This window comes from Schistocerca piceifrons, chromosome 2, assembly GCF_021461385.2.
Source record: "Schistocerca piceifrons isolate TAMUIC-IGC-003096 chromosome 2, iqSchPice1.1, whole genome shotgun sequence".
In the NCBI taxonomy this organism is placed as follows: domain Eukaryota; kingdom Metazoa; phylum Arthropoda; class Insecta; order Orthoptera; family Acrididae; genus Schistocerca; species Schistocerca piceifrons.
Genome location: NC_060139.1, coordinates 44,163,254 through 44,187,824, shown reverse-complemented (window position 1 = coordinate 44,187,824; position 24,571 = coordinate 44,163,254). Strand labels below are relative to the sequence as shown.

The 24,571-nt window shown below is 52.0% G+C and overlaps 1 protein-coding gene and 70 non-coding genes across 71 annotated transcripts; 47 read left to right on the top strand and 24 right to left on the bottom strand.

Annotated features, from left to right (window-relative positions):
• The first annotated feature begins 144 nt into the window (after window positions 1-144).
• Window positions 145-217, top strand: Trnav-cac. Its single transcript has one exon. It is a non-coding gene; the product is annotated as a tRNA-Val (tRNA).
• Window positions 218-375: 158 nt separating this feature from the next.
• Window positions 376-448, top strand: Trnav-aac. The gene has a single exon. It is a non-coding gene; the product is annotated as a tRNA-Val (tRNA).
• Window positions 449-642: 194 nt separating this feature from the next.
• Window positions 643-714, bottom strand: Trnap-agg. Its single transcript has one exon. It is a non-coding gene; the product is annotated as a tRNA-Pro (tRNA).
• Window positions 715-1,116: 402 nt separating this feature from the next.
• On the top strand, window positions 1,117-1,189 carry Trnav-cac. Its single transcript has one exon. It is a non-coding gene; the product is annotated as a tRNA-Val (tRNA).
• A 158-nt stretch (window positions 1,190-1,347) lies between these two features.
• On the top strand, window positions 1,348-1,420 carry Trnav-aac. The gene has a single exon. It is a non-coding gene; the product is annotated as a tRNA-Val (tRNA).
• Window positions 1,421-1,614: 194 nt separating this feature from the next.
• Window positions 1,615-1,686, bottom strand: Trnap-agg. The gene has a single exon. It is a non-coding gene; the product is annotated as a tRNA-Pro (tRNA).
• Window positions 1,687-2,088: 402 nt separating this feature from the next.
• Trnav-cac lies at window positions 2,089-2,161 on the top strand. Its single transcript has one exon. It is a non-coding gene; the product is annotated as a tRNA-Val (tRNA).
• Window positions 2,162-2,319: 158 nt separating this feature from the next.
• Window positions 2,320-2,392, top strand: Trnav-aac. Its single transcript has one exon. It is a non-coding gene; the product is annotated as a tRNA-Val (tRNA).
• A 194-nt stretch (window positions 2,393-2,586) lies between these two features.
• Window positions 2,587-2,658, bottom strand: Trnap-agg. The gene has a single exon. It is a non-coding gene; the product is annotated as a tRNA-Pro (tRNA).
• A 402-nt stretch (window positions 2,659-3,060) lies between these two features.
• Trnav-cac lies at window positions 3,061-3,133 on the top strand. The gene has a single exon. It is a non-coding gene; the product is annotated as a tRNA-Val (tRNA).
• Window positions 3,134-3,291: 158 nt separating this feature from the next.
• Trnav-aac lies at window positions 3,292-3,364 on the top strand. The gene has a single exon. It is a non-coding gene; the product is annotated as a tRNA-Val (tRNA).
• Window positions 3,365-3,558: 194 nt separating this feature from the next.
• Window positions 3,559-3,630, bottom strand: Trnap-agg. The gene has a single exon. It is a non-coding gene; the product is annotated as a tRNA-Pro (tRNA).
• Window positions 3,631-4,032: 402 nt separating this feature from the next.
• Window positions 4,033-4,105, top strand: Trnav-cac. The gene has a single exon. It is a non-coding gene; the product is annotated as a tRNA-Val (tRNA).
• A 158-nt stretch (window positions 4,106-4,263) lies between these two features.
• Trnav-aac lies at window positions 4,264-4,336 on the top strand. Its single transcript has one exon. It is a non-coding gene; the product is annotated as a tRNA-Val (tRNA).
• A 194-nt stretch (window positions 4,337-4,530) lies between these two features.
• Trnap-agg lies at window positions 4,531-4,602 on the bottom strand. The gene has a single exon. It is a non-coding gene; the product is annotated as a tRNA-Pro (tRNA).
• Window positions 4,603-5,004: 402 nt separating this feature from the next.
• Trnav-cac lies at window positions 5,005-5,077 on the top strand. The gene has a single exon. It is a non-coding gene; the product is annotated as a tRNA-Val (tRNA).
• Window positions 5,078-5,235: 158 nt separating this feature from the next.
• On the top strand, window positions 5,236-5,308 carry Trnav-aac. Its single transcript has one exon. It is a non-coding gene; the product is annotated as a tRNA-Val (tRNA).
• A 194-nt stretch (window positions 5,309-5,502) lies between these two features.
• Trnap-agg lies at window positions 5,503-5,574 on the bottom strand. Its single transcript has one exon. It is a non-coding gene; the product is annotated as a tRNA-Pro (tRNA).
• A 402-nt stretch (window positions 5,575-5,976) lies between these two features.
• Window positions 5,977-6,049, top strand: Trnav-cac. The gene has a single exon. It is a non-coding gene; the product is annotated as a tRNA-Val (tRNA).
• Window positions 6,050-6,207: 158 nt separating this feature from the next.
• Window positions 6,208-6,280, top strand: Trnav-aac. The gene has a single exon. It is a non-coding gene; the product is annotated as a tRNA-Val (tRNA).
• A 194-nt stretch (window positions 6,281-6,474) lies between these two features.
• On the bottom strand, window positions 6,475-6,546 carry Trnap-agg. The gene has a single exon. It is a non-coding gene; the product is annotated as a tRNA-Pro (tRNA).
• Window positions 6,547-6,948: 402 nt separating this feature from the next.
• On the top strand, window positions 6,949-7,021 carry Trnav-cac. The gene has a single exon. It is a non-coding gene; the product is annotated as a tRNA-Val (tRNA).
• Window positions 7,022-7,179: 158 nt separating this feature from the next.
• Window positions 7,180-7,252, top strand: Trnav-aac. The gene has a single exon. It is a non-coding gene; the product is annotated as a tRNA-Val (tRNA).
• Window positions 7,253-7,446: 194 nt separating this feature from the next.
• Window positions 7,447-7,518, bottom strand: Trnap-agg. Its single transcript has one exon. It is a non-coding gene; the product is annotated as a tRNA-Pro (tRNA).
• A 402-nt stretch (window positions 7,519-7,920) lies between these two features.
• On the top strand, window positions 7,921-7,993 carry Trnav-cac. Its single transcript has one exon. It is a non-coding gene; the product is annotated as a tRNA-Val (tRNA).
• Window positions 7,994-8,151: 158 nt separating this feature from the next.
• On the top strand, window positions 8,152-8,224 carry Trnav-aac. The gene has a single exon. It is a non-coding gene; the product is annotated as a tRNA-Val (tRNA).
• A 194-nt stretch (window positions 8,225-8,418) lies between these two features.
• Trnap-agg lies at window positions 8,419-8,490 on the bottom strand. Its single transcript has one exon. It is a non-coding gene; the product is annotated as a tRNA-Pro (tRNA).
• A 402-nt stretch (window positions 8,491-8,892) lies between these two features.
• On the top strand, window positions 8,893-8,965 carry Trnav-cac. The gene has a single exon. It is a non-coding gene; the product is annotated as a tRNA-Val (tRNA).
• Window positions 8,966-9,123: 158 nt separating this feature from the next.
• On the top strand, window positions 9,124-9,196 carry Trnav-aac. The gene has a single exon. It is a non-coding gene; the product is annotated as a tRNA-Val (tRNA).
• Window positions 9,197-9,390: 194 nt separating this feature from the next.
• Window positions 9,391-9,462, bottom strand: Trnap-agg. Its single transcript has one exon. It is a non-coding gene; the product is annotated as a tRNA-Pro (tRNA).
• Window positions 9,463-9,864: 402 nt separating this feature from the next.
• Window positions 9,865-9,937, top strand: Trnav-cac. The gene has a single exon. It is a non-coding gene; the product is annotated as a tRNA-Val (tRNA).
• Window positions 9,938-10,095: 158 nt separating this feature from the next.
• Window positions 10,096-10,168, top strand: Trnav-aac. The gene has a single exon. It is a non-coding gene; the product is annotated as a tRNA-Val (tRNA).
• A 194-nt stretch (window positions 10,169-10,362) lies between these two features.
• On the bottom strand, window positions 10,363-10,434 carry Trnap-agg. The gene has a single exon. It is a non-coding gene; the product is annotated as a tRNA-Pro (tRNA).
• Window positions 10,435-10,836: 402 nt separating this feature from the next.
• Trnav-cac lies at window positions 10,837-10,909 on the top strand. Its single transcript has one exon. It is a non-coding gene; the product is annotated as a tRNA-Val (tRNA).
• A 158-nt stretch (window positions 10,910-11,067) lies between these two features.
• On the top strand, window positions 11,068-11,140 carry Trnav-aac. The gene has a single exon. It is a non-coding gene; the product is annotated as a tRNA-Val (tRNA).
• A 194-nt stretch (window positions 11,141-11,334) lies between these two features.
• Trnap-agg lies at window positions 11,335-11,406 on the bottom strand. Its single transcript has one exon. It is a non-coding gene; the product is annotated as a tRNA-Pro (tRNA).
• A 402-nt stretch (window positions 11,407-11,808) lies between these two features.
• Window positions 11,809-11,881, top strand: Trnav-cac. Its single transcript has one exon. It is a non-coding gene; the product is annotated as a tRNA-Val (tRNA).
• Window positions 11,882-12,039: 158 nt separating this feature from the next.
• Trnav-aac lies at window positions 12,040-12,112 on the top strand. Its single transcript has one exon. It is a non-coding gene; the product is annotated as a tRNA-Val (tRNA).
• A 194-nt stretch (window positions 12,113-12,306) lies between these two features.
• On the bottom strand, window positions 12,307-12,378 carry Trnap-agg. Its single transcript has one exon. It is a non-coding gene; the product is annotated as a tRNA-Pro (tRNA).
• Window positions 12,379-12,780: 402 nt separating this feature from the next.
• Window positions 12,781-12,853, top strand: Trnav-cac. The gene has a single exon. It is a non-coding gene; the product is annotated as a tRNA-Val (tRNA).
• A 158-nt stretch (window positions 12,854-13,011) lies between these two features.
• Window positions 13,012-13,084, top strand: Trnav-aac. The gene has a single exon. It is a non-coding gene; the product is annotated as a tRNA-Val (tRNA).
• Window positions 13,085-13,359: 275 nt separating this feature from the next.
• On the bottom strand, window positions 13,360-15,385 carry LOC124776570 (TATA box-binding protein-like 1). Its single transcript, XM_047251616.1, has one exon. It carries the CDS (start codon window positions 15,314-15,316, stop codon window positions 14,435-14,437), a length of 882 nt encoding a protein of 293 aa, XP_047107572.1. The 5' UTR covers window positions 15,317-15,385; the 3' UTR covers window positions 13,360-14,434.
• Window positions 15,386-15,410: 25 nt separating this feature from the next.
• Trnav-aac lies at window positions 15,411-15,483 on the top strand. Its single transcript has one exon. It is a non-coding gene; the product is annotated as a tRNA-Val (tRNA).
• A 194-nt stretch (window positions 15,484-15,677) lies between these two features.
• Trnap-agg lies at window positions 15,678-15,749 on the bottom strand. The gene has a single exon. It is a non-coding gene; the product is annotated as a tRNA-Pro (tRNA).
• Window positions 15,750-16,151: 402 nt separating this feature from the next.
• Window positions 16,152-16,224, top strand: Trnav-cac. The gene has a single exon. It is a non-coding gene; the product is annotated as a tRNA-Val (tRNA).
• Window positions 16,225-16,382: 158 nt separating this feature from the next.
• Window positions 16,383-16,455, top strand: Trnav-aac. Its single transcript has one exon. It is a non-coding gene; the product is annotated as a tRNA-Val (tRNA).
• A 194-nt stretch (window positions 16,456-16,649) lies between these two features.
• Window positions 16,650-16,721, bottom strand: Trnap-agg. Its single transcript has one exon. It is a non-coding gene; the product is annotated as a tRNA-Pro (tRNA).
• A 402-nt stretch (window positions 16,722-17,123) lies between these two features.
• Trnav-cac lies at window positions 17,124-17,196 on the top strand. The gene has a single exon. It is a non-coding gene; the product is annotated as a tRNA-Val (tRNA).
• A 158-nt stretch (window positions 17,197-17,354) lies between these two features.
• On the top strand, window positions 17,355-17,427 carry Trnav-aac. Its single transcript has one exon. It is a non-coding gene; the product is annotated as a tRNA-Val (tRNA).
• A 194-nt stretch (window positions 17,428-17,621) lies between these two features.
• On the bottom strand, window positions 17,622-17,693 carry Trnap-agg. Its single transcript has one exon. It is a non-coding gene; the product is annotated as a tRNA-Pro (tRNA).
• Window positions 17,694-18,095: 402 nt separating this feature from the next.
• Trnav-cac lies at window positions 18,096-18,168 on the top strand. The gene has a single exon. It is a non-coding gene; the product is annotated as a tRNA-Val (tRNA).
• Window positions 18,169-18,326: 158 nt separating this feature from the next.
• Trnav-aac lies at window positions 18,327-18,399 on the top strand. Its single transcript has one exon. It is a non-coding gene; the product is annotated as a tRNA-Val (tRNA).
• A 194-nt stretch (window positions 18,400-18,593) lies between these two features.
• Trnap-agg lies at window positions 18,594-18,665 on the bottom strand. The gene has a single exon. It is a non-coding gene; the product is annotated as a tRNA-Pro (tRNA).
• A 402-nt stretch (window positions 18,666-19,067) lies between these two features.
• On the top strand, window positions 19,068-19,140 carry Trnav-cac. The gene has a single exon. It is a non-coding gene; the product is annotated as a tRNA-Val (tRNA).
• A 158-nt stretch (window positions 19,141-19,298) lies between these two features.
• On the top strand, window positions 19,299-19,371 carry Trnav-aac. Its single transcript has one exon. It is a non-coding gene; the product is annotated as a tRNA-Val (tRNA).
• Window positions 19,372-19,565: 194 nt separating this feature from the next.
• Trnap-agg lies at window positions 19,566-19,637 on the bottom strand. The gene has a single exon. It is a non-coding gene; the product is annotated as a tRNA-Pro (tRNA).
• A 402-nt stretch (window positions 19,638-20,039) lies between these two features.
• On the top strand, window positions 20,040-20,112 carry Trnav-cac. The gene has a single exon. It is a non-coding gene; the product is annotated as a tRNA-Val (tRNA).
• Window positions 20,113-20,270: 158 nt separating this feature from the next.
• Window positions 20,271-20,343, top strand: Trnav-aac. Its single transcript has one exon. It is a non-coding gene; the product is annotated as a tRNA-Val (tRNA).
• Window positions 20,344-20,537: 194 nt separating this feature from the next.
• Trnap-agg lies at window positions 20,538-20,609 on the bottom strand. The gene has a single exon. It is a non-coding gene; the product is annotated as a tRNA-Pro (tRNA).
• Window positions 20,610-21,011: 402 nt separating this feature from the next.
• On the top strand, window positions 21,012-21,084 carry Trnav-cac. Its single transcript has one exon. It is a non-coding gene; the product is annotated as a tRNA-Val (tRNA).
• Window positions 21,085-21,242: 158 nt separating this feature from the next.
• Trnav-aac lies at window positions 21,243-21,315 on the top strand. The gene has a single exon. It is a non-coding gene; the product is annotated as a tRNA-Val (tRNA).
• A 194-nt stretch (window positions 21,316-21,509) lies between these two features.
• Window positions 21,510-21,581, bottom strand: Trnap-agg. The gene has a single exon. It is a non-coding gene; the product is annotated as a tRNA-Pro (tRNA).
• Window positions 21,582-21,983: 402 nt separating this feature from the next.
• Window positions 21,984-22,056, top strand: Trnav-cac. The gene has a single exon. It is a non-coding gene; the product is annotated as a tRNA-Val (tRNA).
• Window positions 22,057-22,214: 158 nt separating this feature from the next.
• Trnav-aac lies at window positions 22,215-22,287 on the top strand. Its single transcript has one exon. It is a non-coding gene; the product is annotated as a tRNA-Val (tRNA).
• Window positions 22,288-22,481: 194 nt separating this feature from the next.
• Window positions 22,482-22,553, bottom strand: Trnap-agg. Its single transcript has one exon. It is a non-coding gene; the product is annotated as a tRNA-Pro (tRNA).
• Window positions 22,554-22,955: 402 nt separating this feature from the next.
• On the top strand, window positions 22,956-23,028 carry Trnav-cac. The gene has a single exon. It is a non-coding gene; the product is annotated as a tRNA-Val (tRNA).
• A 158-nt stretch (window positions 23,029-23,186) lies between these two features.
• Window positions 23,187-23,259, top strand: Trnav-aac. The gene has a single exon. It is a non-coding gene; the product is annotated as a tRNA-Val (tRNA).
• A 194-nt stretch (window positions 23,260-23,453) lies between these two features.
• Window positions 23,454-23,525, bottom strand: Trnap-agg. The gene has a single exon. It is a non-coding gene; the product is annotated as a tRNA-Pro (tRNA).
• A 402-nt stretch (window positions 23,526-23,927) lies between these two features.
• Window positions 23,928-24,000, top strand: Trnav-cac. The gene has a single exon. It is a non-coding gene; the product is annotated as a tRNA-Val (tRNA).
• A 158-nt stretch (window positions 24,001-24,158) lies between these two features.
• On the top strand, window positions 24,159-24,231 carry Trnav-aac. Its single transcript has one exon. It is a non-coding gene; the product is annotated as a tRNA-Val (tRNA).
• A 193-nt stretch (window positions 24,232-24,424) lies between these two features.
• Window positions 24,425-24,496, bottom strand: Trnap-agg. Its single transcript has one exon. It is a non-coding gene; the product is annotated as a tRNA-Pro (tRNA).
• Window positions 24,497-24,571: the final 75 nt, after the last annotated feature.

The window sequence follows — 24,571 nt, the reverse complement described above, 5'->3', positions numbered from 1 at the left end:
CCCTCTCGAGCACCCCGAAGACTTCTTGAGCCCTCGGCTGTGATGGGTTCCAGGCTGACAAAAGAACTGTCGTGTGTGCATTCGCGGACGAGAGAAAGGCTGCGGCAAGTTCGAGTGAACAAGGATGGACTGCTCGGGTCCGTCGTTTCCGTCGTGTAGCGGTTATCACGTCTGCTTCACACGCAGAAGGTCCCCGGTTCGATCCCGGGCGGGAACAGAATTTTCCTGCCTCTGTCGTATTGTCCTCCAATGAGCCACGTCGTGTGTGGATCTGCTGCATGTCTCTTCGTTTTGCAAGTACCACATTTATTGAATTTTTTAGTTACGATGGCAACATCACTACAAGTTGTCTGTGAAGTAAGGTGCACACAAGCAGTTTCCCTGGTGTAGCGGTTATCACGTCTGCCTAACACGCAGAAGGTCCCCGGTTCGATCCCGGGCGGAAACACTTTTTCATCACTTTAAGCAAGACTTACTAACATGCATCTGCTACCATCTGTACCCGAACCCTTCGTAATCGCCTTCACGCGTTGGATCAGAGTGTCAATTGCTCACATCGAATAAGAAATTCATTTGATATTGACGGCGAGCTTTTTGCGCTGACTCAGCCACTGACGTGCGATCAGTTTGCACAAAACGCTAGGGCTCGTCCGGGATTTGAACCCGGGACCTCCTGCACCCTAAGCAGGAATCATACCCCTAGACCAACGAGCCCTGTGACACGGCGAATGCCAATTATTGCAGTCCCTCGACGTCGTCCAGGGTGACCTGGGGGTCTCGTGTACGCTGGCGGGATGGGGGCGCCGCGAATTCCCGCGGTCGGCGGCCTTCCTGGGCTATTGGTACCTTCATGTAGAGCTGCCGCTGGGCTCGCACTGCCTGCTGCTGACAAAGTGATTGCTTTTGCTGATATGACTTGCAATAACGACTGCGCGAAACGCCGCTATCTCGTTAGGGGTGCTACGGCAGACACCCTCTCGAGCACCCCGAAGACTTCTTGAGCCCTCGGCTGTGATGGGTTCCAGGCTGACAAAAGAACTGTCGTGTGTGCATTCGCGGACGAGAGAAAGGCTGCGGCAAGTTCGAGTGAACAAGGATGGACTGCTCGGGTCCGTCGTTTCCGTCGTGTAGCGGTTATCACGTCTGCTTCACACGCAGAAGGTCCCCGGTTCGATCCCGGGCGGGAACAGAATTTTCCTGCCTATGTCGTATTGTCCTCCAATGAGCCACGTCGTGTGTGGATCTGCTGCATGTCTCTTCGTTTTGCAAGTACCACATTTATTGAATTTTTTAGTTACGATGGCAACATCACTACAAGTTGTCTGTGAAGTAAGGTGCACACAAGCAGTTTCCGTGGTGTAGCGGTTATCACGTCTGCCTAACACGCAGAAGGTCCCCGGTTCGATCCCGGGCGGAAACACTTTTTCATCACTTTAAGCAAGACTTACTAACATGCATCTGCTACCATCTGTACCCGAACCCTTCGTAATCGCCTTCACGCGTTGGATCAGAGTGTCAATTGCTCACATCGAATAAGAAATTCATTTGATATTGACGGCGAGCTTTTTGCGCTGACTCAGCCACTGACGTGCGATCAGTTTGCACAAAACGCTAGGGCTCGTCCGGGATTTGAACCCGGGACCTCCTGCACCCTAAGCAGGAATCATACCCCTAGACCAACGAGCCCTGTGACACGGCGAATGCCAATTATTGCAGTCCCTCGACGTCGTCCAGGGTGACCTGGGGGTCTCGTGTACGCTGGCGGGATGGGGGCGCCGCGAATTCCCGCGGTCGGCGGCCTTCCTGGGCTATTGGTACCTTCATGTAGAGCTGCCGCTGGGCTCGCACTGCCTGCTGCTGAGAAAGTGATTGCTTTTGCTGATATGACTTGCAATAACGACTGCGCGAAACGCCGCTATCTCGTTAGGGGTGCTACGGCAGACACCCTCTCGAGCACCCCGAAGACTTCTTGAGCCCTCGGCTGTGATGGGTTCCAGGCTGACAAAAGAACTGTCGTGTGTGCATTCGCGGACGAGAGAAAGGCTGAGGCAAGTTCGAGTGAACAAGGATGGACTGCTCGGGTCCGTCGTTTCCGTAGTGTAGCGGTTATCACGTCTGCTTCACACGCAGAAGGTCCCCGGTTCGATCCCGGGCGGGAACAGAATTTTCCTGCCTCTGTCGTATTGTCCTCCAATGAGCCACGTCGTGTGTGGATCTGCTGCATGTCTCTTCGTTTTGCAAGTACCACATTTATTGAATTTTTTAGTTACGATGGCAACATCACTACAAGTTGTCTGTGAAGTAAGGTGCACACAAGCAGTTTCCGTGGTGTAGCGGTTATCACGTCTGCCTAACACGCAGAAGGTCCCCGGTTCGATCCCGGGCGGAAACACTTTTTCATCACTTTAAGCAAGACTTACTAACATGCATCTGCTACCATCTGTACCCGAACCCTTCGTAATCGCCTTCACGCGTTGGATCAGAGTGTCAATTGCTCACATCGAATAAGAAATTCATTTGATATTGACGGCGAGCTTTTTGCGCTGACTCAGCCACTGACGTGCGATCAGTTTGCACAAAACGCTAGGGCTCGTCCGGGATTTGAACCCGGGACCTCCTGCACCCTAAGCAGGAATCATACCCCTAGACCAACGAGCCCTGTGACACGGCGAATGCCAATTATTGCAGTCCCTCGACGTCGTCCAGGGTGACCTGGGGGTCTCGTGTACGCTGGCGGGATGGGGGCGCCGCGAATTCCCGCGGTCGGCGGCCTTCCTGGGCTATTGGTACCTTCATGTAGAGCTGCCGCTGGGCTCGCACTGCCTGCTGCTGACAAAGTGATTGCTTTTGCTGATATGACTTGCAATAACGACTGCGCGAAACGCCGCTATCTCGTTAGGGGTGCTACGGCAGACACCCTCTCGAGCACCCCGAAGACTTCTTGAGCCCTCGGCTGTGATGGGTTCCAGGCTGACAAAAGAACTGTCGTGTGTGCATTCGCGGACGAGAGAAAGGCTGCGGCAAGTTCGAGTGAACAAGGATGGACTGCTCGGGTCCGTCGTTTCCGTCGTGTAGCGGTTATCACGTCTGCTTCACACGCAGAAGGTCCCCGGTTCGATCCCGGGCGGGAACAGAATTTTCCTGCCTATGTCGTATTGTCCTCCAATGAGCCACGTCGTGTGTGGATCTGCTGCATGTCTCTTCGTTTTGCAAGTACCACATTTATTGAATTTTTTAGTTACGATGGCAACATCACTACAAGTTGTCTGTGAAGTAAGGTGCACACAAGCAGTTTCCGTGGTGTAGCGGTTATCACGTCTGCCTAACACGCAGAAGGTCCCCGGTTCGATCCCGGGCGGAAACACTTTTTCATCACTTTAAGCAAGACTTACTAACATGCATCTGCTACCATCTGTACCCGAACCCTTCGTAATCGCCTTCACGCGTTGGATCAGAGTGTCAATTGCTCACATCGAATAAGAAATTCATTTGATATTGACGGCGAGCTTTTTGCGCTGACTCAGCCACTGACGTGCGATCAGTTTGCACAAAACGCTAGGGCTCGTCCGGGATTTGAACCCGGGACCTCCTGCACCCTAAGCAGGAATCATACCCCTAGACCAACGAGCCCTGTGACACGGCGAATGCCAATTATTGCAGTCCCTCGACGTCGTCCAGGGTGACCTGGGGGTCTCGTGTACGCTGGCGGGATGGGGGCGCCGCGAATTCCCGCGGTCGGCGGCCTTCCTGGGCTATTGGTACCTTCATGTAGAGCTGCCGCTGGGCTCGCACTGCCTGCTGCTGAGAAAGTGATTGCTTTTGCTGATATGACTTGCAATAACGACTGCGCGAAACGCCGCTATCTCGTTAGGGGTGCTACGGCAGACACCCTCTCGAGCACCCCGAAGACTTCTTGAGCCCTCGGCTGTGATGGGTTCCAGGCTGACAAAAGAACTGTCGTGTGTGCATTCGCGGACGAGAGAAAGGCTGAGGCAAGTTCGAGTGAACAAGGATGGACTGCTCGGGTCCGTCGTTTCCGTAGTGTAGCGGTTATCACGTCTGCTTCACACGCAGAAGGTCCCCGGTTCGATCCCGGGCGGGAACAGAATTTTCCTGCCTCTGTCGTATTGTCCTCCAATGAGCCACGTCGTGTGTGGATCTGCTGCATGTCTCTTCGTTTTGCAAGTACCACATTTATTGAATTTTTTAGTTACGATGGCAACATCACTACAAGTTGTCTGTGAAGTAAGGTGCACACAAGCAGTTTCCGTGGTGTAGCGGTTATCACGTCTGCCTAACACGCAGAAGGTCCCCGGTTCGATCCCGGGCGGAAACACTTTTTCATCACTTTAAGCAAGACTTACTAACATGCATCTGCTACCATCTGTACCCGAACCCTTCGTAACCGCCTTCACGCGTTGGATCAGAGTGTCAATTGCTCACATCGAATAAGAAATTCATTTGATATTGACGGCGAGCTTTTTGCGCTGACTCAGCCACTGACGTGCGATCAGTTTGCACAAAACGCTAGGGCTCGTCCGGGATTTGAACCCGGGACCTCCTGCACCCTAAGCAGGAATCATACCCCTAGACCAACGAGCCCTGTGACACGGCGAATGCCAATTATTGCAGTCCCTCGACGTCGTCCAGGGTGACCTGGGGGTCTCGTGTACGCTGGCGGGATGGGGGCGCCGCGAATTCCCGCGGTCGGCGGCCTTCCTGGGCTATTGGTACCTTCATGTAGAGCTGCCGCTGGGCTCGCACTGCCTGCTGCTGAGAAAGTGATTGCTTTTGCTGATATGACTTGCAATAACGACTGCGCGAAACGCCGCTATCTCGTTAGGGGTGCTACGGCAGACACCCTCTCGAGCACCCCGAAGACTTCTTGAGCCCTCGGCTGTGATGGGTTCCAGGCTGACAAAAGAACTGTCGTGTGTGCATTCGCGGACGAGAGAAAGGCTGAGGCAAGTTCGAGTGAACAAGGATGGACTGCTCGGGTCCGTCGTTTCCGTAGTGTAGCGGTTATCACGTCTGCTTCACACGCAGAAGGTCCCCGGTTCGATCCCGGGCGGGAACAGAATTTTCCTGCCTCTGTCGTATTGTCCTCCAATGAGCCACGTCGTGTGTGGATCTGCTGCATGTCTCTTCGTTTTGCAAGTACCACATTTATTGAATTTTTTAGTTACGATGGCAACATCACTACAAGTTGTCTGTGAAGTAAGGTGCACACAAGCAGTTTCCGTGGTGTAGCGGTTATCACGTCTGCCTAACACGCAGAAGGTCCCCGGTTCGATCCCGGGCGGAAACACTTTTTCATCACTTTAAGCAAGACTTACTAACATGCATCTGCTACCATCTGTACCCGAACCCTTCGTAATCGCCTTCACGCGTTGGATCAGAGTGTCAATTGCTCACATCGAATAAGAAATTCATTTGATATTGACGGCGAGCTTTTTGTGCTGACTCAGCCACTGACGTGCGATCAGTTTGCACAAAACGCTAGGGCTCGTCCGGGATTTGAACCCGGGACCTCCTGCACCCTAAGCAGGAATCATACCCCTAGACCAACGAGCCCTGTGACACGGCGAATGCCAATTATTGCAGTCCCTCGACGTCGTCCAGGGTGACCTGGGGGTCTCGTGTACGCTGGCGGGATGGGGGCGCCGCGAATTCCCGCGGTCGGCGGCCTTCCTGGGCTATTGGTACCTTCATGTAGAGCTGCCGCTGGGCTCGCACTGCCTGCTGCTGAGAAAGTGATTGCTTTTGCTGATATGACTTGCAATAACGACTGCGCGAAACGCCGCTATCTCGTTAGGGGTGCTACGGCAGACACCCTCTCGAGCACCCCGAAGACTTCTTGAGCCCTCGGCTGTGATGGGTTCCAGGCTGACAAAAGAACTGTCGTGTGTGCATTCGCGGACGAGAGAAAGGCTGAGGCAAGTTCGAGTGAACAAGGATGGACTGCTCGGGTCCGTCGTTTCCGTAGTGTAGCGGTTATCACGTCTGCTTCACACGCAGAAGGTCCCCGGTTCGATCCCGGGCGGGAACAGAATTTTCCTGCCTCTGTCGTATTGTCCTCCAATGAGCCACGTCGTGTGTGGATCTGCTGCATGTCTCTTCGTTTTGCAAGTACCACATTTATTGAATTTTTTAGTTACGATGGCAACATCACTACAAGTTGTCTGTGAAGTAAGGTGCACACAAGCAGTTTCCGTGGTGTAGCGGTTATCACGTCTGCCTAACACGCAGAAGGTCCCCGGTTCGATCCCGGGCGGAAACACTTTTTCATCACTTTAAGCAAGACTTACTAACATGCATCTGCTACCATCTGTACCCGAACCCTTCGTAATCGCCTTCACGCGTTGGATCAGAGTGTCAATTGCTCACATCGAATAAGAAATTCATTTGATATTGACGGCGAGCTTTTTGCGCTGACTCAGCCACTGACGTGCGATCAGTTTGCACAAAACGCTAGGGCTCGTCCGGGATTTGAACCCGGGACCTCCTGCACCCTAAGCAGGAATCATACCCCTAGACCAACGAGCCCTGTGACACGGCGAATGCCAATTATTGCAGTCCCTCGACGTCGTCCAGGGTGACCTGGGGGTCTCGTGTACGCTGGCGGGATGGGGGCGCCGCGAATTCCCGCGGTCGGCGGCCTTCCTGGGCTATTGGTACCTTCATGTAGAGCTGCCGCTGGGCTCGCACTGCCTGCTGCTGAGAAAGTGATTGCTTTTGCTGATATGACTTGCAATAACGACTGCGCGAAACGCCGCTATCTCGTTAGGGGTGCTACGGCAGACACCCTCTCGAGCACCCCGAAGACTTCTTGAGCCCTCGGCTGTGATGGGTTCCAGGCTGACAAAAGAACTGTCGTGTGTGCATTCGCGGACGAGAGAAAGGCTGAGGCAAGTTCGAGTGAACAAGGATGGACTGCTCGGGTCCGTCGTTTCCGTAGTGTAGCGGTTATCACGTCTGCTTCACACGCAGAAGGTCCCCGGTTCGATCCCGGGCGGGAACAGAATTTTCCTGCCTCTGTCGTATTGTCCTCCAATGAGCCACGTCGTGTGTGGATCTGCTGCATGTCTCTTCGTTTTGCAAGTACCACATTTATTGAATTTTTTAGTTACGATGGCAACATCACTACAAGTTGTCTGTGAAGTAAGGTGCACACAAGCAGTTTCCGTGGTGTAGCGGTTATCACGTCTGCCTAACACGCAGAAGGTCCCCGGTTCGATCCCGGGCGGAAACACTTTTTCATCACTTTAAGCAAGACTTACTAACATGCATCTGCTACCATCTGTACCCGAACCCTTCGTAACCGCCTTCACGCGTTGGATCAGAGTGTCAATTGCTCACATCGAATAAGAAATTCATTTGATATTGACGGCGAGCTTTTTGCGCTGACTCAGCCACTGACGTGCGATCAGTTTGCACAAAACGCTAGGGCTCGTCCGGGATTTGAACCCGGGACCTCCTGCACCCTAAGCAGGAATCATACCCCTAGACCAACGAGCCCTGTGACACGGCGAATGCCAATTATTGCAGTCCCTCGACGTCGTCCAGGGTGACCTGGGGGTCTCGTGTACGCTGGCGGGATGGGGGCGCCGCGAATTCCCGCGGTCGGCGGCCTTCCTGGGCTATTGGTACCTTCATGTAGAGCTGCCGCTGGGCTCGCACTGCCTGCTGCTGAGAAAGTGATTGCTTTTGCTGATATGACTTGCAATAACGACTGCGCGAAACGCCGCTATCTCGTTAGGGGTGCTACGGCAGACACCCTCTCGAGCACCCCGAAGACTTCTTGAGCCCTCGGCTGTGATGGGTTCCAGGCTGACAAAAGAACTGTCGTGTGTGCATTCGCGGACGAGAGAAAGGCTGAGGCAAGTTCGAGTGAACAAGGATGGACTGCTCGGGTCCGTCGTTTCCGTAGTGTAGCGGTTATCACGTCTGCTTCACACGCAGAAGGTCCCCGGTTCGATCCCGGGCGGGAACAGAATTTTCCTGCCTCTGTCGTATTGTCCTCCAATGAGCCACGTCGTGTGTGGATCTGCTGCATGTCTCTTCGTTTTGCAAGTACCACATTTATTGAATTTTTTAGTTACGATGGCAACATCACTACAAGTTGTCTGTGAAGTAAGGTGCACACAAGCAGTTTCCGTGGTGTAGCGGTTATCACGTCTGCCTAACACGCAGAAGGTCCCCGGTTCGATCCCGGGCGGAAACACTTTTTCATCACTTTAAGCAAGACTTACTAACATGCATCTGCTACCATCTGTACCCGAACCCTTCGTAATCGCCTTCACGCGTTGGATCAGAGTGTCAATTGCTCACATCGAATAAGAAATTCATTTGATATTGACGGCGAGCTTTTTGCGCTGACTCAGCCACTGACGTGCGATCAGTTTGCACAAAACGCTAGGGCTCGTCCGGGATTTGAACCCGGGACCTCCTGCACCCTAAGCAGGAATCATACCCCTAGACCAACGAGCCCTGTGACACGGCGAATGCCAATTATTGCAGTCCCTCGACGTGGTCCAGGGTGACCTGGGGGTCTCGTGTACGCTGGCGGGATGGGGGCGCCGCGAATTCCCGCGGTCGGCGGCCTTCCTGGGCTATTGGTACCTTCATGTAGAGCTGCCGCTGGGCTCGCACTGCCTGCTGCTGAGAAAGTGATTGCTTTTGCTGATATGACTTGCAATAACGACTGCGCGAAACGCCGCTATCTCGTTAGGGGTGCTACGGCAGACACCCTCTCGAGCACCCCGAAGACTTCTTGAGCCCTCGGCTGTGATGGGTTCCAGGCTGACAAAAGAACTGTCGTGTGTGCATTCGCGGACGAGAGAAAGGCTGAGGCAAGTTCGAGTGAACAAGGATGGACTGCTCGGGTCCGTCGTTTCCGTAGTGTAGCGGTTATCACGTCTGCTTCACACGCAGAAGGTCCCCGGTTCGATTCCGGGCGGGAACAGAATTTTCCTGCCTCTGTCGTATTGTCCTCCAATGAGCCACGTCGTGTGTGGATCTGCTGCATGTCTCTTTGTTTTGCAAGTACCACATTTATTGAATTTTTTAGTTACGATGGCAACATCACTACAAGTTGTCTGTGAAGTAAGGTGCACACAAGCAGTTTCCGTGGTGTAGCGGTTATCACGTCTGCCTAACACGCAGAAGGTCCCCGGTTCGATCCCGGGCGGAAACACTTTTTCATCACTTTAAGCAAGACTTACTAACATGCATCTGCTACCATCTGTACCCGAACCCTTCGTAATCGCCTTCACGCGTTGGATCAGAGTGTCAATTGCTCACATCGAATAAGAAATTCATTTGATATTGACGGCGAGCTTTTTGCGCTGACTCAGCCACTGACGTGCGATCAGTTTGCACAAAACGCTAGGGCTCGTCCGGGATTTGAACCCGGGACCTCCTGCACCCTAAGCAGGAATCATACCCCTAGACCAACGAGCCCTGTGACACGGCGAATGCCAATTATTGCAGTCCCTCGACGTGGTCCAGGGTGACCTGGGGGTCTCGTGTACGCTGGCGGGATGGGGGCGCCGCGAATTCCCGCGGTCGGCGGCCTTCCTGGGCTATTGGTACCTTCATGTAGAGCTGCCGCTGGGCTCGCACTGCCTGCTGCTGAGAAAGTGATTGCTTTTGCTGATATGACTTGCAATAACGACTGCGCGAAACGCCGCTATCTCGTTAGGGGTGCTACGGCAGACACCCTCTCGAGCACCCCGAAGACTTCTTGAGCCCTCGGCTGTGATGGGTTCCAGGCTGACAAAAGAACTGTCGTGTGTGCATTCGCGGACGAGAGAAAGGCTGAGGCAAGTTCGAGTGAACAAGGATGGACTGCTCGGGTCCGTCGTTTCCGTAGTGTAGCGGTTATCACGTCTGCTTCACACGCAGAAGGTCCCCGGTTCGATCCCGGGCGGGAACAGAATTTTCCTGCCTCTGTCGTATTGTCCTCCAATGAGCCACGTCGTGTGTGGATCTGCTGCATGTCTCTTCGTTTTGCAAGTACCACATTTATTGAATTTTTTAGTTACGATGGCAACATCACTACAAGTTGTCTGTGAAGTAAGGTGCACACAAGCAGTTTCCGTGGTGTAGCGGTTATCACGTCTGCCTAACACGCAGAAGGTCCCCGGTTCGATCCCGGGCGGAAACACTTTTTCATCACTTTAAGCAAGACTTACTAACATGCATCTGCTACCATCTGTACCCGAACCCTTCGTAATCGCCTTCACGCGTTGGATCAGAGTGTCAATTGCTCACATCGAATAAGAAATTCATTTGATATTGACGGCGAGCTTTTTGCGCTGACTCAGCCACTGACGTGCGATCAGTTTGCACAAAACGCTAGGGCTCGTCCGGGATTTGAACCCGGGACCTCCTGCACCCTAAGCAGGAATCATACCCCTAGACCAACGAGCCCTGTGACACGGCGAATGCCAATTATTGCAGTCCCTCGACGTCGTCCAGGGTGACCTGGGGGTCTCGTGTACGCTGGCGGGATGGGGGCGCCGCGAATTCCCGCGGTCGGCGGCCTTCCTGGGCTATTGGTACCTTCATGTAGAGCTGCCGCTGGGCTCGCACTGCCTGCTGCTGAGAAAGTGATTGCTTTTGCTGATATGACTTGCAATAACGACTGCGCGAAACGCCGCTATCTCGTTAGGGGTGCTACGGCAGACACCCTCTCGAGCACCCCGAAGACTTCTTGAGCCCTCGGCTGTGATGGGTTCCAGGCTGACAAAAGAACTGTCGTGTGTGCATTCGCGGACGAGAGAAAGGCTGAGGCAAGTTCGAGTGAACAAGGATGGACTGCTCGGGTCCGTCGTTTCCGTAGTGTAGCGGTTATCACGTCTGCTTCACACGCAGAAGGTCCCCGGTTCGATCCCGGGCGGGAACAGAATTTTCCTGCCTCTGTCGTATTGTCCTCCAATGAGCCACGTCGTGTGTGGATCTGCTGCATGTCTCTTCGTTTTGCAAGTACCACATTTATTGAATTTTTTAGTTACGATGGCAACATCACTACAAGTTGTCTGTGAAGTAAGGTGCACACAAGCAGTTTCCGTGGTGTAGCGGTTATCACGTCTGCCTAACACGCAGAAGGTCCCCGGTTCGATCCCGGGCGGAAACACTTTTTCATCACTTTAAGCAAGACTTACTAACATGCATCTGCTACCATCTGTACCCGAACCCTTCGTAACCGCCTTCACGCGTTGGATCAGAGTGTCAATTGCTCACATCGAATAAGAAATTCATTTGATATTGACGGCGAGCTTTTTGCGCTGACTCAGCCACTGACGTGCGATCAGTTTGCACAAAACGCTAGGGCTCGTCCGGGATTTGAACCCGGGACCTCCTGCACCCTAAGCAGGAATCATACCCCTAGACCAACGAGCCCTGTGACACGGCGAATGCCAATTATTGCAGTCCCTCGACGTCGTCCAGGGTGACCTGGGGGTCTCGTGTACGCTGGCGGGATGGGGGCGCCGCGAATTCCCGCGGTCGGCGGCCTTCCTGGGCTATTGGTACCTTCATGTAGAGCTGCCGCTGGGCTCGCACTGCCTGCTGCTGAGAAAGTGATTGCTTTTGCTGATATGACTTGCAATAACGACTGCGCGAAACGCCGCTATCTCGTTAGGGGTGCTACGGCAGACACCCTCTCGAGCACCCCGAAGACTTCTTGAGCCCTCGGCTGTGATGGGTTCCAGGCTGACAAAAGAACTGTCGTGTGTGCATTCGCGGACGAGAGAAAGGCTGAGGCAAGTTCGAGTGAACAAGGATGGACTGCTCGGGTCCGTCGTTTCCGTAGTGTAGCGGTTATCACGTCTGCTTCACACGCAGAAGGTCCCCGGTTCGATCCCGGGCGGGAACAGAATTTTCCTGCCTCTGTCGTATTGTCCTCCAATGAGCCACGTCGTGTGTGGATCTGCTGCATGTCTCTTCGTTTTGCAAGTACCACATTTATTGAATTTTTTAGTTACGATGGCAACATCACTACAAGTTGTCTGTGAAGTAAGGTGCACACAAGCAGTTTCCGTGGTGTAGCGGTTATCACGTCTGCCTAACACGCAGAAGGTCCCCGGTTCGATCCCGGGCGGAAACACTTTTTCATCACTTTAAGCAAGACTTACTAACATGCATCTGCTACCATCTGTACCCGAACCCTTCGTAATCGCCTTCACGCGTTGGATCAGAGTGTCAATTGCTCACATCGAATAAGAAATTCATTTGATATTGACGGCGAGCTTTTTGCGCTGACTCAGCCACTGACGTGCGATCAGTTTGCACAAAACGCTAGGGCTCGTCCGGGATTTGAACCCGGGACCTCCTGCACCCTAAGCAGGAATCATACCCCTAGACCAACGAGCCCTGTGACACGGCGAATGCCAATTATTGCAGTCCCTCGACGTGGTCCAGGGTGACCTGGGGGTCTCGTGTACGCTGGCGGGATGGGGGCGCCGCGAATTCCCGCGGTCGGCGGCCTTCCTGGGCTATTGGTACCTTCATGTAGAGCTGCCGCTGGGCTCGCACTGCCTGCTGCTGAGAAAGTGATTGCTTTTGCTGATATGACTTGCAATAACGACTGCGCGAAACGCCGCTATCTCGTTAGGGGTGCTACGGCAGACACCCTCTCGAGCACCCCGAAGACTTCTTGAGCCCTCGGCTGTGATGGGTTCCAGGCTGACAAAAGAACTGTCGTGTGTGCATTCGCGGACGAGAGAAAGGCTGAGGCAAGTTCGAGTGAACAAGGATGGACTGCTCGGGTCCGTCGTTTCCGTAGTGTAGCGGTTATCACGTCTGCTTCACACGCAGAAGGTCCCCGGTTCGATTCCGGGCGGGAACAGAATTTTCCTGCCTCTGTCGTATTGTCCTCCAATGAGCCACGTCGTGTGTGGATCTGCTGCATGTCTCTTTGTTTTGCAAGTACCACATTTATTGAATTTTTTAGTTACGATGGCAACATCACTACAAGTTGTCTGTGAAGTAAGGTGCACACAAGCAGTTTCCGTGGTGTAGCGGTTATCACGTCTGCCTAACACGCAGAAGGTCCCCGGTTCGATCCCGGGCGGAAACACTTTTTCATCACTTTAAGCAAGACTTACTAACATGCATCTGCTACCATCTGTACCCGAACCCTTCGTAATCGCCTTCACGCGTTGGATCAGAGTGTCAATTGCTCACATCGAATAAGAAATTCATTTGATATTGACGGCGAGCTTTTTGCGCTGACTCAGCCACTGACGTGCGATCAGTTTGCACAAAACGCTAGGGCTCGTCCGGGATTTGAACCCGGGACCTCCTGCACCCTAAGCAGGAATCATACCCCTTTTTTTTTTTTTTTTTTTTTTTTTTACAGCATATATTGATATATTATTAAGTAACTGGTGAACAAATACAAAAATTCACTAAATGACTAATAGTGAAGACATTCACAAATGCGGTGGAACAAAAACCACTTCGGTTATGGTTTAGCAGTAGCAGCTGTATCACAAACTCTTCAATATCATCCTGTTTCTTACTGTCTGAAGTAAAATATGTAACAAAAAACTCTTGTTAAATAACAATTAAAATGAAAACACTTAACACCACGAACACACACAATAGTTTGTTTATATTTGGAATACATCACTGGCACTGGTTAACACAGAAACAGGCAGTCACATTTATTGCAGTTACCAATGCATTGAATGAAATCGCTTCTTCCTTATCGTACACGTCAATCTGAAGTCTAAAACAAAATTTCAGTCACAAATTACTTTATAAAATGAATCTTAATAATAGATTGTATTTTCTTTGTACAAGGGTTGATTACATGTTTTGCACACTATTGCCTCATTCAAAACTGTACAGAAGCAATTTATTTCAACATGAGTAATACATCTTTTGTTCACAAACAACACTATAAACACTTTCTGCAAAATGTAAATAATTTTTGTTCCCACTTATTTTTTAACTGCAGTCATCTTTTGTGACTCAGAATGCCATAAACTACTCTTAACTTACAAATGATAAACACTTGCATGAGTAAAGTTTACAAATGTGCATTCTGCAAAAAACTTATGCAAGTTTATTTATAAAGGTGATTTCTTTAACATGCAATGTAAATAAATAACATTATGATGTGATGAGACTGCAAAAAAAAAATGCGGTCATAAATAATGAGTATTATAGCAAGCACATTCAAGGCATTCTAACACTGTGCAAGTAAATTAAAAGTAACAATATACATGAAAATGTTACTTCTCATTTCATTTTTGAAAATGCTCTGGACACTTACTGCTCATAATTCAAATCACATGCACTTTATACAATCATGTATTTCCTACAAACACACTTCAGTCTGCAGCACAAGTCTTTCCATGATATGAGTTTACACAATCAGTTTTCCACACTTTCCTCAATAACACTCCACAAATTTGGAAGTTCAATCCCAGCTTTTTTCACTGTCATAATTTTCATCATCATCCTCCGTGTCCATCAAGGGGTCCTCAAAACCATCTGGTTCTTCAATCTCTATGTGCGTGTAACTGCGTTTCCGTTTCTGTCCTCTGCGCTTCCACTCCATTGCAAGTAAATCTTCTTTTGTACGCTCCTTACGAAATTCATAGACTAGAGGAAAAATACGCTCTATGGCTGCCTGAACATCAGCAACACTTGGTGCTGTTACTGTGATGCTACCAGTCGAAAATATTTTGAGTGTTGCTTTTGGCTGTTTAAGCTTATATGTAACACCTGGATGAAGCTCAGGTTCATAATCAGCAGTCTCTTTGTAGCGTTCAGAAAATGCTGTTATTTTAATAGCAAATGGCATGGAACATGTGCCTAGCACATTTACTACCCTAAAATTGTTGAACCTAGTGTTGAAACCAAGTTTCTGTAAGCATCTTGCAAAACGTCTTGCTGCAATTTTTGCTTGTTCTTCACTTGTTGCCCCAGTGCAAGTTATTTTACCAGAAGACCACATGGATGCAGTTGTGTATGGCTTCCTAAGTTTCATGGTTATCATCCCGTTCTCTTTCCTATATTCAACGTTGGCACCATTCAGTGCAATCTGTCGTAGATTGAGATGGCACCTCACACTAAAGCTGCAAACCACATTGTTTATTACAATGTCTATTTCAGGTGTTTCACCACTGTCAGTCTGATTTTCAGCCTGTGCGATAGGCTGCTGAGGGCCTTCAGCAGGCATGAGACGCTGGGAAGTCCCATCAGGCTCCGTCTCTGGCTCAACATTACCTATATTGTGGGCTAGGTTTCCATTTGGTAATAACTGCAGCCCATTCTCCTGTATAGCTGCAGCCATCATATTTGTGACAAGCGTATTCGGGAAATATAACAGACGTAATCGTTATACTACACTCAATAAACACTTATACCGCACGGTAAGGTGCACACAAGCAGTTTCCGTGGTGTAGCGGTTATCACGTCTGCCTAACACGCAGAAGGTCCCCGGTTCGATCCCGGGCGGAAACACTTTTTCATCACTTTAAGCAAGACTTACTAACATGCATCTGCTACCATCTGTACCCGAACCCTTCGTAATCGCCTTCACGCGTTGGATCAGAGTGTCAATTGCTCACATCGAATAAGAAATTCATTTGATATTGACGGCGAGCTTTTTGCGCTGACTCAGCCACTGACGTGCGATCAGTTTGCACAAAACGCTAGGGCTCGTCCGGGATTTGAACCCGGGACCTCCTGCACCCTAAGCAGGAATCATACCCCTAGACCAACGAGCCCTGTGACACGGCGAATGCCAATTATTGCAGTCCCTCGACGTGGTCCAGGGTGACCTGGGGGTCTCGTGTACGCTGGCGGGATGGGGGCGCCGCGAATTCCCGCGGTCGGCGGCCTTCCTGGGCTATTGGTACCTTCATGTAGAGCTGCCGCTGGGCTCGCACTGCCTGCTGCTGAGAAAGTGATTGCTTTTGCTGATATGACTTGCAATAACGACTGCGCGAAACGCCGCTATCTCGTTAGGGGTGCTACGGCAGACACCCTCTCGAGCACCCCGAAGACTTCTTGAGCCCTCGGCTGTGATGGGTTCCAGGCTGACAAAAGAACTGTCGTGTGTGCATTCGCGGACGAGAGTAAGGCTGAGGCAAGTTCGAGTGAACAAGGATGGACTGCTCGGGTCCGTCGTTTCCGTAGTGTAGCGGTTATCACGTCTGCTTCACACGCAGAAGGTCCCCGGTTCGATCCCGGGCGGGAACGGAATTTTCCTGCCTCTGTCGTATTGTCCTCCAATGAGCCACGTCGTGTGTGGATCTGCTGCATGTCTCTTCGTTTTGCAAGTACCACATTTATTGAATTTTTTAGTTACGATGGCAACATCACTACAAGTTGTCTGTGAAGTAACGTGCACACAAGCAGTTTCCGTGGTGTAGCGGTTATCACGTCTGCCTAACACGCAGAAGGTCCCCGGTTCGATCCCGGGCGGAAACACTTTTTCATCACTTTAAGCAAGACTTACTAACATGCATCTGCTACCATCTGTACCCGAACCCTTCGTAATCGCCTTCACGCGTTGGATCAGAGTGTCAATTGCTCACATCGAATAAGAAATTCATTTGATATTGACGGCGAGCTTTTTGCGCTGACTCAGCCACTGACGTGCGATCAGTTTGCACAAAACGCTAGGGCTCGTCCGGGATTTGAACCCGGGACCTCCTGCACCCTAAGCAGGAATCATACCCCTAGACCAACGAGCCCTGTGACACGGCGAATGCCAATTATTGCAGTCCCTCGACGTCGTCCAGGGTGACCTGGGGGTCTCGTGTACGCTGGCGGGATGGGGGCGCCGCGAATTCCCGCGGTCGGCGGCCTTCCTGGGCTATTGGTACCTTCATGTAGAGCTGCCGCTGGGCTCGCACTGCCTGCTGCTGAGAAAGTGATTGCTTTTGCTGATATGACTTGCAATAACGACTGCGCGAAACGCCGCTATCTCGTTAGGGGTGCTACGGCAGACACCCTCTCGAGCACCCCGAAGACTTCTTGAGCCCTCGGCTGTGATGGGTTCCAGGCTGACAAAAGAACTGTCGTGTGTGCATTCGCGGACGAGAGAAAGGCTGAGGCAAGTTCGAGTGAACAAGGATGGACTGCTCGGGTCCGTCGTTTCCGTAGTGTAGCGGTTATCACGTCTGCTTCACACGCAGAAGGTCCCCGGTTCGATCCCGGGCGGGAACAGAATTTTCCTGCCTCTGTCGTATTGTCCTCCAATGAGCCACGTCGTGTGTGGATCTGCTGCATGTCTCTTCGTTTTGCAAGTACCACATTTATTGAATTTTTTAGTTACGATAGCAACATCACTACAAGTTGTCTGTGAAGTAAGGTGCACACAAGCAGTTTCCGTGGTGTAGCGGTTATCACGTCTGCCTAACACGCAGAAGGTCCCCGGTTCGATCCCGGGCGGAAACACTTTTTCATCACTTTAAGCAAGACTTACTAACATGCATCTGCTACCATCTGTACCCGAACCCTTCGTAATCGCCTTCACGCGTTGGATCAGAGTGTCAATTGCTCACATCGAATAAGAAATTCATTTGATATTGACGGCGAGCTTTTTGCGCTGACTCAGCCACTGACGTGCGATCAGTTTGCACAAAACGCTAGGGCTCGTCCGGGATTTGAACCCGGGACCTCCTGCACCCTAAGCAGGAATCATACCCCTAGACCAACGAGCCCTGTGACACGGCGAATGCCAATTATTGCAGTCCCTCGACGTCGTCCAGGGTGACCTGGGGGTCTCGTGTACGCTGGCGGGATGGGGGCGCCGCGAATTCCCGCGGTCGGCGGCCTTCCTGGGCTATTGGTACCTTCATGTAGAGCTGCCGCTGGGCTCGCACTGCCTGCTGCTGAGAAAGTGATTGCTTTTGCTGATATGACTTGCAATAACGACTGCGCGAAACGCCGCTATCTCGTTAGGGGTGCTACGGCAGACACCCTCTCGAGCACCCCGAAGACTTCTTGAGCCCTCGGCTGTGATGGGTTCCAGGCTGACAAAAGAACTGTCGTGTGTGCATTCGCGGACGAGAGAAAGGCTGAGGCAAGTTCGAGTGAACAAGGATGGACTGCTCGGGTCCGTCGTTTCCGTAGTGTAGCGGTTATCACGTCTGCTTCACACGCAGAAGGTCCCCGGTTCGATCCCGGGCGGGAACAGAATTTTCCTGCCTCTGTCGTATTGTCCTCCAATGAGCCACGTCGTGTGTGGATCTGCTGCATGTCTCTTCGTTTTGCAAGTACCACATTTATTGAATTTTTTAGTTACGATGGCAACATCACTACAAGTTGTCTGTGAAGTAAGGTGCACACAAGCAGTTTCCGTGGTGTAGCGGTTATCACGTCTGCCTAACACGCAGAAGGTCCCCGGTTCGATCCCGGGCGGAAACACTTTTTCATCACTTTAAGCAAGACTTACTAACATGCATCTGCTACCATCTGTACCCGAACCCTTCGTAATCGCCTTCACGCGTTGGATCAGAGTGTCAATTGCTCACATCGAATAAGAAATTCATTTGATATTGACGGCGAGCTTTTTGCGCTGACTCAGCCACTGACGTGCGATCAGTTTGCACAAAACGCTAGGGCTCGTCCGGGATTTGAACCCGGGACCTCCTGCACCCTAAGCAGGAATCATACCCCTAGACCAACGAGCCCTGTGACACGGCGAATGCCAATTATTGCAGTCCCTCGACGTCGTCCAGGGTGACCTGGGGGTCTCGTGTACGCTGGCGGGATGGGGGCGCCGCGAATTCCCGCGGTCGGCGGCCTTCCTGGGCTATTGGTACCTTCATGTAGAGCTGCCGCTGGGCTCGCACTGCCTGCTGCTGAGAAAGTGATTGCTTTTGCTGATATGACTTGCAATAACGACTGCGCGAAACGCCGCTATCTCGTTAGGGGTGCTACGGCAGACACCCTCTCGAGCACCCCGAAGACTTCTTGAGCCCTCGGCTGTGATGGGTTCCAGGCTGACAAAAGAACTGTCGTGTGTGCATTCGCGGACGAGAGAAAGGCTGAGGCAAGTTCGAGTGAACAAGGATGGACTGCTCGGGTCCGTCGTTTCCGTAGTGTAGCGGTTATCACGTCTGCTTCACACGCAGAAGGTCCCCGGTTCGATCCCGGGCGGGAACAGAATTTTCCTGCCTCTGTCGTATTGTCCTCCAATGAGCCACGTCGTGTGTGGATCTGCTGCATGTCTCTTTGTTTTGCAAGTACCACATTTATTGAATTTTTTAGTTACGATGGCAACATCACTACAAGTTGTCTGTGAAGTAAGGTGCACACAAGCAGTTTCCGTGGTGTAGCGGTTATGACGTCTGCCTAACACGCAGAAGGTCCCCGGTTCGATCCCGGGCGGAAACACTTTTTCATCACTTTAAGCAAGACTTACTAACATGCATCTGCTACCATCTGTACCCGAACCCTTCGTAATCGCCTTCACGCGTTGGATCAGAGTGTCAATTGCTCACATCGAATAAGAAATTCATTTGATATTGACGGCGAGCTTTTTGCGCTGACTCAGCCACTGACGTGCGATCAGTTTGCACAAAACGCTAGGGCTCGTCCGGGATTTGAACCCGGGACCTCCTGCACCCTAAGCAGGAATCATACCCCTAGACCAACGAGCCCTGTGACACGGCGAATGCCAATTATTGCAGTCCCTCGACGTGGTCCAGGGTGACCTGGGGGTCTCGTGTACGCTGGCGGGATGGGGGCGCCGCGAATTCCCGCGGTCGGCGGCCTTCCTGGGCTATTGGTACCTTCATGTAGAGCTGCCGCTGGGCTCGCACTGCCTGCTGCTGAGAAAGTGATTGCTTTTGCTGATATGACTTGCAATAACGACTGCGCGAAACGCCGCTATCTCGTTAGGGGTGCTACGGCAGACACCCTCTCGAGCACCCCGAAGACTTCTTGAGCCCTCGGCTGTGATGGGTTCCAGGCTGACAAAAGAACTGTCGTGTGTGCATTCGCGGACGAGAGAAAGGCTGAGGCAAGTTCGAGTGAACAAGGATGGACTGCTCGGGTCCGTCGTTTCCGTAGTGTAGCGGTTATCACGTCTGCTTCACACGCAGAAGGTCCCCGGTTCGATCCCGGGCGGGAACAGAATTTTCCTGCCTCTGTCGTATTGTCCTCCAATGAGCCACGTCGTGTGTGGATCTGCTGCATGTCTCTTCGTTTTGCAAGTACCACATTTATTGAATTTTTTAGTTACGATGGCAACATCACTACAAGTTGTCTGTGAAGTAAGGTGCACACAAGCAGTTTCCGTGGTGTAGCGGTTATCACGTCTGCCTAACACGCAGAAGGTCCCCGGTTCGATCACGGGCGGAAACACTTTTTCATCACTTTAAGCAAGACTTACTAACATGCATCTGCTACCATCTGTACCCGAACCCTTCGTAATCGCCTTCACGCGTTGGATCAGAGTGTCAATTGCTCACATCGAATAAGAAATTCATTTGATATTGACGGCGAGCTTTTTGCGCTGACTCAGCCACTGACGTGCGATCAGTTTGCACAAAACGCTAGGGCTCGTCCGGGATTTGAACCCGGGACCTCCTGCACCCTAAGCAGGAATCATACCCCTAGACCAACGAGCCCTGTGACACGGCGAATGCCAATTATTGCAGTCCCTCGACGTGGTCCAGGGTGACCTGGGGGTCTCGTGTACGCTGGCGGGATGGGGGCGCCGCGAATTCCCGCGGTCGGCGGCCTTCCTGGGCTATTGGTACCTTCATGTAGAGCTGCCGCTGGGCTCGCACTGCCTGCTGCTGAGAAAGTGATTGCTTTTGCTGATATGACTTGCAATAACGACTGCGCGAAACGCCGCTATCTCGTTAGGGGTGCTACGGCAGACACCCTCTCGAGCACCCCGAAGACTTCTTGAGCCCTCGGCTGTGATGGGTTCCAGGCTGACAAAAGAACTGTCGTGTGTGCATTCGCGGACGAGAGAAAGGCTGAGGCAAGTTCGAGTGAACAAGGATGGACTGCTCGGGTCCGTCGTTTCCGTAGTGTAGCGGTTATCACGTCTGCTTCACACGCAGAAGGTCCCCGGTTCGATCCCGGGCGGGAACAGAATTTTCCTGCCTCTGTCGTATTGTCCTCCAATGAGCCACGTCGTGTGTGGATCTGCTGCATGTCTCTTCGTTTTGCAAGTACCACATTTATTGAATTTTTTAGTTACGATGGCAACATCACTACAAGTTGTCTGTGAAGTAAGGTGCACACAAGCAGTTTCCGTGGTGTAGCGGTTATCACGTCTGCCTAACACGCAGAAGGTCCCCGGTTCGATCCCGGGCGGAAACACTTTTTCATCACTTTAAGCAAGACTTACTAACATGCATCTGCTACCATCTGTACCCGAACCCTTCGTAATCGCCTTCACGCGTTGGATCAGAGTGTCAATTGCTCACATCGAATAAGAAATTCATTTGATATTGACGGCGAGCTTTTTGCGCTGACTCAGCCACTGACGTGCGATCAGTTTGCACAAAACGCTAGGGCTCGTCCGGGATTTGAACCCGGGACCTCCTGCACCCTAAGCAGGAATCATACCCCTAGACCAACGAGCCCTGTGACACGGCGAATGCCAATTATTGCAGTCCCTCGACGTGGTCCAGGGTGACCTGGGGGTCTCGTGTACGCTGGCGGGATGGGGGCGCCGCGAATTCCCGCGGTCGGCGGCCTTCCTGGGCTATTGGTACCTTCATGTAGAGCTGCCGCTGGGCTCGCACTGCCTGCTGCTGAGAAAGTGATTGCTTTTGCTGATATGACTTGCAATAACGACTGCGCGAAACGCCGCTATCTCGTTAGGGGTGCTACGGCAGACACCCTCTCGAGCACCCCGAAGACTTCTTGAGCCCTCGGCTGTGATGGGTTCCAGACTGACAAAAGAACTGTCGTGTGTGCATTCGCGGACGAGAGAAAGGCTGAGGCAAGTTCGAGTGAACAAGGATGGACTGCTCGGGTCCGTCGTTTCCGTAGTGTAGCGGTTATCACGTCTGCTTCACACGCAGAAGGTCCCCGGTTCGATCCCGGGCGGGAACAGAATTTTCCTGCCTCTGTCGTATTGTCCTCCAATGAGCCACGTCGTGTGTGGATCTGCTGCATGTCTCTTCGTTTTGCAAGTACCACATTTATTGAATTTTTTAGTTACGGTGGCAACATCACTACAAGTTGTCTGTGAAGTAAGGTGCACACAAGCAGTTTCCGTGGTGTAGCGGTTATCACGTCTGCCTAACACGCAGAAGGTCCCCGGTTCGATCCCGGGCGGAAACACTTTTTCATCACTTTAAGCAAGACTTACTAACATGCATCTGCTACCATCTGTACCCGAACCCTTCGTAATCGCCTTCACGCGTTGGATCAGAGTGTCAATTGCTCACATCGAATAAGAAATTCATTTGATATTGACGGCGAGCTTTTTGCGCTGACTCAGCCACTGACGTGCGATCAGTTTGCACAAAACGCTAGGGCTCGTCCGGGATTTGAACCCGGGACCTCCTGCACCCTAAGCAGGAATCATACCCCTAGACCAACGAGCCCTGTGACACGGCGAATGCCAATTATTGCAGTCCCTCGACGTCGTCCAGGGTGACCTGGGGGTCTCGTGTACGCTGGCGGGATGGGGGCGCCGCGAATTCCCGCGGTCGGCGGCCTTCCTGGGCTATTGGTACCTTCATGTAGAGCTGCCGCTGGGCTCGCACTGCCTGCTGCTGAGAAAGTGATTGCTTTTGCTGATATGACTTGCAATAACGACTGCGCGAAACGCCGCTATCTCGTTAGGGGTGCTACGGCAGACACCCTCTCGAGCACCCCGAAGACTTCTTGAGCCCTCGGCTGTGATGGGTTCCAGGCTGACAAAAGAACTGTCGTGTGTGCATTCGCGGACGAGAGAAAGGCTGAGGTAAGTTCGAGTGAACAAGGATGGACTGCTCGGGTCCGTCGTTTCCGTAGTGTAGCGGTTATCACGTCTGCTTCACACGCAGAAGGTCCCCGGTTCGATCCCGGGCGGGAACAGAATTTTCCTGCCTCTGTCGTATTGTCCTCCAATGAGCCACGTCGTGTGTGGATCTGCTGCATGTCTCTTTGTTTTGCAAGTACCACATTTATTGAATTTTTTAGTTACGATGGCAACATCACTACAAGTTGTCTGTGAAGTAAGGTGCACACAAGCAGTTTCCGTGGTGTAGCGGTTATGACGTCTGCCTAACACGCAGAAGGTCCCCGGTTCGATCCCGGGCGGAAACACTTTTTCATCACTTTAAGCAAGACTTACTAACATGCATCTGCTACCATCTGTACCCGAACCCTTCGTAATCGCCTTCACGCGTTGGATCAGAGTGTCAATTGCTCACATCGAATAAGAAATTCATTTGATATTGACGGCGAGCTTTTTGCGCTGACTCAGCCACTGACGTGCGATCAGTTTGCACAAAACGCTAGGGCTCGTCCGGGATTTGAACCCGGGACCTCCTGCACCCTAAGCAGGAATCATACCCCTAGACCAACGAGCCCTGTGACACGGCGAATGCCAATTATTGCAGTCCCTCGACGTGGTCCAGGGTGACCTGGGGGTCTCGTGTACGCTGGCGGGATGGGGGCGCCGCGAATTCCCGCGGTCGGCGGCCTTCCTGGGCTATTGGTACCTTCATGTAGAGCTGCCGCTGGGCTCGCACTGCCTGCTGCTGAGAAAGTGATTGCTTTTGCTGATATGACTTGCAATAACGACTGCGCGAAACGCCGCTATCTCGTTAGGGGTGCTACGGCAGACACCCTCTCGAGCACCCCGAAGACTTCTTGAGCCCTCGGCTGTGATGGGTTCCAGGCTGACAAAAGAACTGTCGTGTGTGCATTCGCGGACGAGAGAAAGGCTGAGGCAAGTTCGAGTGAACAAGGATGGACTGCTCGGGTCCGTCGTTTCCGTAGTGTAGCGGTTATCACGTCTGCTTCACACGCAGAAGGTCCCCGGTTCGATCCCGGGCGGGAACAGAATTTTCCTGCCTCTGTCGTATTGTCCTCCAATGAGCCACGTCGTGTGTGGATCTGCTGCATGTCTCTTCGTTTTGCAAGTACCACATTTATTGAATTTTTTAGTTACGATGGCAACATCACTACAAGTTGTCTGTGAAGTAAGGTGCACACAAGCAGTTTCCGTGGTGTAGCGGTTATCACGTCTGCCTAACACGCAGAAGGTCCCCGGTTCGATCCCGGGCGGAAACACTTTTTCATCACTTTAAGCAAGACTTACTAACATGCATCTGCTACCATCTGTACCCGAACCCTTCGTAATCGCCTTCACGCGTTGGATCAGAGTGTCAATTGCTCACATCGAAAAGAAATTCATTTGATATTGACGGCGAGCTTTTTGCGCTGACTCAGCCACTGACGTGCGATCAGTTTGCACAAAACGCTAGGGCTCGTCCGGGATTTGAACCCGGGACCTCCTGCACCCTAAGCAGGAATCATACCCCTAGACCAACGAGCCCTGTGACACGGCGAATGCCAATTATTGCAGTCCCTCGACGTCGTCCAGGGTGACCTGGGGGTCTCGTGTACGCTG